Source organism: Pelobates fuscus, chromosome 4 (genome assembly GCF_036172605.1).
Source record: "Pelobates fuscus isolate aPelFus1 chromosome 4, aPelFus1.pri, whole genome shotgun sequence".
NCBI classification, from domain to species: domain Eukaryota; kingdom Metazoa; phylum Chordata; class Amphibia; order Anura; family Pelobatidae; genus Pelobates; species Pelobates fuscus.
This window is the reverse complement of record NC_086320.1, coordinates 293,158,205-293,163,675: the sequence shown is the minus strand read 5'-3', so window position 1 is coordinate 293,163,675 and position 5,471 is coordinate 293,158,205. Positions and strand designations below refer to the sequence as shown.

The 5,471-nt window shown below is 40.9% G+C and overlaps 1 protein-coding gene across 1 annotated transcript; it reads left to right on the top strand.

Annotated features, from left to right (window-relative positions):
- Positions 1-1,060: 1,060 nt before the first annotated feature.
- Positions 1,061-2,509, top strand: LOC134608047 (eukaryotic translation initiation factor 5A-1). The gene has a single exon (XM_063450676.1). It carries the CDS (start codon positions 1,153-1,155, stop codon positions 1,615-1,617), a length of 465 nt encoding a protein of 154 aa, XP_063306746.1. The 5' UTR covers positions 1,061-1,152; the 3' UTR covers positions 1,618-2,509.
- The last annotated feature ends 2,962 nt before the right edge of the window (positions 2,510-5,471 follow it).

The following is a 5,471-nucleotide window of genomic DNA, read 5'->3' as shown; positions in this document are numbered from 1 at the left end:
CTGTATTGAGTAAGTAATGTTAGTATATTTGACGAATCGCGTAATTTAAAAGCTTGTAAAAGAAAAAACAAAAAAACACAAAAAATACAAATGCACCTAACCAACTCAATGGTAGAAATAGGCAAGAGTACTTAGCTGAATGTAGAATATGTACAGCTTCCCAAGAGGTTTCCCCCAGATGAACCTCAAATACAGATATACGGATAGACAAAAATGGGATACAGCTGAATAAATAGAAAACAAGAAAATACATAGCACATAGTGAAGTACAGTAATTGCAATTGGATTTAACCCCCAATGATTGCACTCACGAAATAGTGTAGAGTAATGCGCCTTTAAGCCCACACTGGGGCTAGAGAAGCGTTCACCTTCCACGGATGGGTGACTTCTTTCTTCCAATGAAGTGGGAATACGCCAATTTGAAAAAATATTTTTATTGAGGCAATACAAAGCCTTAATTAAAAATAAGATAAGAATAAATAAATAAAATTAACTGCAATCTAACGCATTTCGTCCACATATAGTGGACTTCCTCAGAGATAATAACACAGTATAAGCAGTAATGCAATAAAAAGCATGCATAATTCCCATTAAATAGAACCAGTCCGTGTGTTGATTGGAGAAATCTCTCCTAGAAACGCCCAAAGACCTCTTCAATCCATCCTCTGTGTTCAATAAAGAAGCATTCCTTCCAGCTGATCATAATAGAATTAAAAAAATCGCGGCAAGATTCAATGGTTATCGGTCCGTTTGCGTTCCATACGCATACTTCCGGTTGCGTTCCAAATACGTATTTCCGGTTGCGGATGTAAACAGAGGTCATGGGCGCTGACATAGCGTTCCATGACTCAGATATATGCGTTCCAAATAATCTAACAGCTTGGCAGGCTAAAAATAATCTTAAAATAATACCATAATTAAAAACATGATTTCATATTCCAAACTGTAATACATATAACAATATAAAAACTGACAACTAACAATACAGTAAGCATTCAATCCTTTGCCAAGTGTGATCAAAATACATTCAAAACTTATATCAAAAATGCATAATTGAAGCCTCCGCTGATCTCTCCTCTCCCGGGCTGCCGCAGTGAAATTGGGCGCGTTTGCGCAGTGACGTTCTTTTTTTGTTGCAAGACACCCAGCAACATGGCAGATGATATCGATTTCACCACTGGAGATGCTGGAGCTTCCACCACTTTCCCCATGCAGTGCTCTGCCCTGCGCAAGAACGGCTTTGTGGTTCTGAAGGGACGTCCTTGTAAAATTGTTGAAATGTCTACTTCTAAGACCGGCAAACATGGTCATGCCAAGGTTCACCTTGTTGGTATTGATATTTTCAGTGGTAAGAAGTATGAAGATATTTGTCCATCTACCCACAACATGGATGTTCCAAATATTAAAAGAAGTGATTATCAACTGATTGGGATCAACGACAAATACCTTTCCCTTCTGACTGACAGTGGTGATGTTCGTGATGATCTTAAGCTGCCAGATGGTGATTTGGGAAAAGAAATAGAAACTAGATTTGAAGGCGGAGAAGAGATTATGATCTCCGTCTTATGTGCTATGAATGAGGAGTGTGCCGTTGCCATCAAGGCCATGACCAAATAAACATATTCCCAGGCTCGAGCAAAGTGCTCAGGTCAAGATAAACAGATCTTAAATTTGGTTCTGATTGTCACCAAAGCATATGGCCTTTTCAAAACCTCATTATTTTTTTTTCAATTGTTTTCATGTGTTTGCTCGAAGCGGAAATGGGCTATGCAGGTTAACTGGCTATTTTCCAAATCACTGCAGTTAGATTCAGTTTGAATGCTTTAGGTGTTGATAACCTTGCAGGTGTTCATTTTGAAGGTCCATCTGAACTGACGGCATTAGTTTTGTTGCATCAAATCTGCTCCAGATGCATAGTTTAAATCAAGTGTTGATGAAAAATACTGGTTACATACACCTAGGATAAAAGGACAGTTGACTGGGCAGTGTGATTTTTAAAGTACCCCTTAGTATATCTTAGAACAAAATGATACCTAGAACTCTAAAACTAAAAAATACAGTTTTAAGCCTTATGCATGTTATGTCTGGAGTACAAAGTTCACAGCTTGGACTGAGTAACTTAAGTGATTTAGAAATGCCAGTTTGTTTGCAACTTCCCTGTCCCATCATTATAAAACAAATTTAAAAGTCCTGATGGCCATGTGCAAACAAAATTGTATTACCTCTGTACTCTCCTATGCCAACATGTTGGCTTGCATTTTGTAACCTTATAAACTGGTGTCAAAGCCTGCCTAAAGTTTAGACAGGCACTCTGTATGTTGTATGATTTACATAGTGGGCATACATGGCACAAATGAGGGTTAGAGTTGTTAACGCTACAGATTTTCACTTGAGGCCTTTGTCATCAGACTGAAAAAAAAATAAAAATAGAAAAATGCAGTTCAGTTGCTTTTTTCCTTGTATTTATCTTGAAATATTAAACAGAGTAAAGACCTAAAAAAAAAAATAATGCATAATTAACTAAATTATAAATAAATATACAAAATAAAAAATGAATAAATGAAAAAATAAAATATAAAATATAAAATAAAATAAATAGAGTAGAAAAATAAAATATAAAAAATAATAATATAAAAATAAAAATAAATATAAATGAGAATAAAAATGAAAATAAATATAAAATATAAAAATTAAAAATTAAAATAATAATAATAAATAAATAAATAAAAAAATTAAAAAAAAATAATTTAATACAAATTGATATATAAACCACCTTGGCAAAAGATAGAAATCTCCCTCAGAAAATACATCCATATATATATAATTATAAATATTTTTATACCATAAAACTGGCCAAATCCACATCTATATTTAATCCCTTTGGTTCTAAAGTATCCAATTTATAAATCCAATAGGTCTCACGTTGTGCTAATTTTAATTCCCTATTACCTCCTCTCCAGTGGGAGGATATATGTTCTATACCACAACCGTTGAAATCCCTCCAATTAAAGGCTGGGCATGTATTACAGTGAACTGGCACTGAATGAGTCGTAATACCCTTTCTTATTTAATTAATGTGCTCCATAAGGCGTATTTTGTCTTTCCCACATATTGTTTGCCACACGGACACTGCAACAAATAAGTCACAAAGTCCGTGTGGCATCCAATATTAGATTTCACCGGGAAGGTAACTCCAGTGGTGTGACTTATGAACTGGAGAGCTAAACCTAAATTCATCCTTGAGCACGCACGACACATTTGGCATCCTTTGAACCCCTTTATCATATTATGTGTAATAGCCTTCTTTTTGGGGATATCTTTTCTAGGATAACTTGGAGCCACCAAATCCTTCAGATTCTGACCTTTCCTATAAATAATAGATGGTCGATGGGGTAAAATACTTCCAAGAACTGGATCTTGGAGTAATATGGGCCAGTGTTTGTTGAGGCACCTATTAATTTTCCAATGGTCGGTATTGTATTTTGTTATAAAAGAATATCTAAATTGTTCATTTGGGGGGGCGGAGCCTGATAGCCAAGATGGGCGGTCGTGTTTTCTAAGAGCTCCAGCACCGGTGGGCTAATAAACGCCAATCCTGGATAAACTACCGACGCTACCGACCCACGGTGACCAGAAAGCGACTAAGGAAAAACTGGAGTACAGGATGATACCTGTCCCGGCCCAAAACGAGACGAAATCACCTGAACCGGCCATGCGACCTAAGCCAGAGCAGAGCCTGAAGCCTGGGGGAGGCGGACGAGCATGCTCACACGCCTGAAACAGCTCTGCTACCCCCCCCCCTCTGGACCGGTGGGGGTCATCCCGGTCCTCGCTGGGGACGATCACCCCATAACACAGCCTGCAACCCACCGGACTCTGTGTACCCCTGGGATCATTGCCGTGAGAGCTCCTGGTCGACGCAGGGAAAGTACAGAAAAACCTGCGGAATGTCAAGCAGAGCAGGCTGACTACACAACAAAGCTGGAAGCAATATTTACAGCTTTTTGGCAGAAGCTTGAAAAGCGCATGCAACAGCACGCTGATATTAGACATGGACTTTGTCCATCAAAGCAACCTAGAGGAAACCACAAAATGGCTACCGCACACTCAACTTGGCGCGCACATGGCCAACTCTGGCGCAAACTGGCACGTAAGCAGCACAAACCTGCTCAGAACCAGGTGGGTGACCACTCGCGGCACAAACCGACCCCAGCTCCAAAGCAAATGACCACAGCAACGACACCCAGCCGAGCCCTAACATGGCGGCGAGGCGGGAGACGTGCTGGGCCGAGAGGCGCACATACCCACCTAGGAGGTGAAAGCCTACCTCGGAGTTACCTTCCACCTGAAACCCAGCAACCACGACTCAAGGGCAGTCCTACCCATGGAACTTACAAAGCGACCGCGACGGCCACTCCGTATCTCACCACACAACGCACTTACTTGCAATACCCCGCAGGCCTAACTGGACTAACCACATGCCTCCTCCGCCCACGCACTGCCCGAACTCTGCTCTGGCAAGACGGTCTGAACGGAACACTACATACACAGAGGCTTGGCGAGAAGACTCTCACAAGGCTTATCGGAGACAACATCCTGCAAGGAAGCTCCCCACGCCTTCACACACGGAGCCACCGACAGGCCTACAAGGTTGGCATCGGCTGAATGAGGACAGCTACACAGACCCGACGACCTCAACATGCCATGCTGGGGACTGCCTCAACAGCAGAAACACGTTACTGGTGCCAGGTGAGAGCCTGCAAGGGCTATCATATTTTGCCAGCCCCCATTAGGGTAGACAGAATGGCACTTACCAAATCAATGGGGCATGGGAGCTCATTTCCGTGAGAATAGCTGGACTCCCGTTAAAAGCCGCTAAGTGGCAAAAGTTGACTCAGCCTGGCATCACCTAGGTGACCAAAGTTCGGGTTTTCTCCCTTGGTCTTCTGTTTATTAACTTTGAGTTATTTGATTTCTCTGCCCTATTAACGGCACTATCTCTGCATTATTTCGTGACCAGTTGTAATTAATGACATGTAACTAATACCATGTAACACATAGCACAATGACTAGCTTGCATGTTAGTAGTGTAAAGGGATACACGCCCTACTTAGTACCTAACAATATCTTTCACACCACACTCGACAGCTAATGTTAGTGAACAACTATACATACAACCATTGTCCTACTCGTATTTTTACTAACGAGTCTTAGACACTCTGATATAGCCTGTAGAAGATCTATATATGTGCGACAAATAGAATCTGACCGCCCACCATGAATAGACATAGGACACATCCCAAGCAGCATGGGAAATGTGTCAGGGACACTACGTCAGTATCTTAGTTTAACTGTTTACCTGGTGATGTCCCTGGTCACAGGGATAGAGCAAGACACATTAAGGGGCAAGTTCATGTTATGCCACTACATATCATTTCATGCAATTCTATATTAGAGCCTAAGTTACCTAT

Bases quoted from the DNA above. Each gene is read 5' to 3' on its own strand.
- LOC134608047 (XM_063450676.1), top strand. From the start codon at position 1,153: ATGGCAGATGATATCGATTTCACCACTGGAGATGCTGGAGCTTCCACC.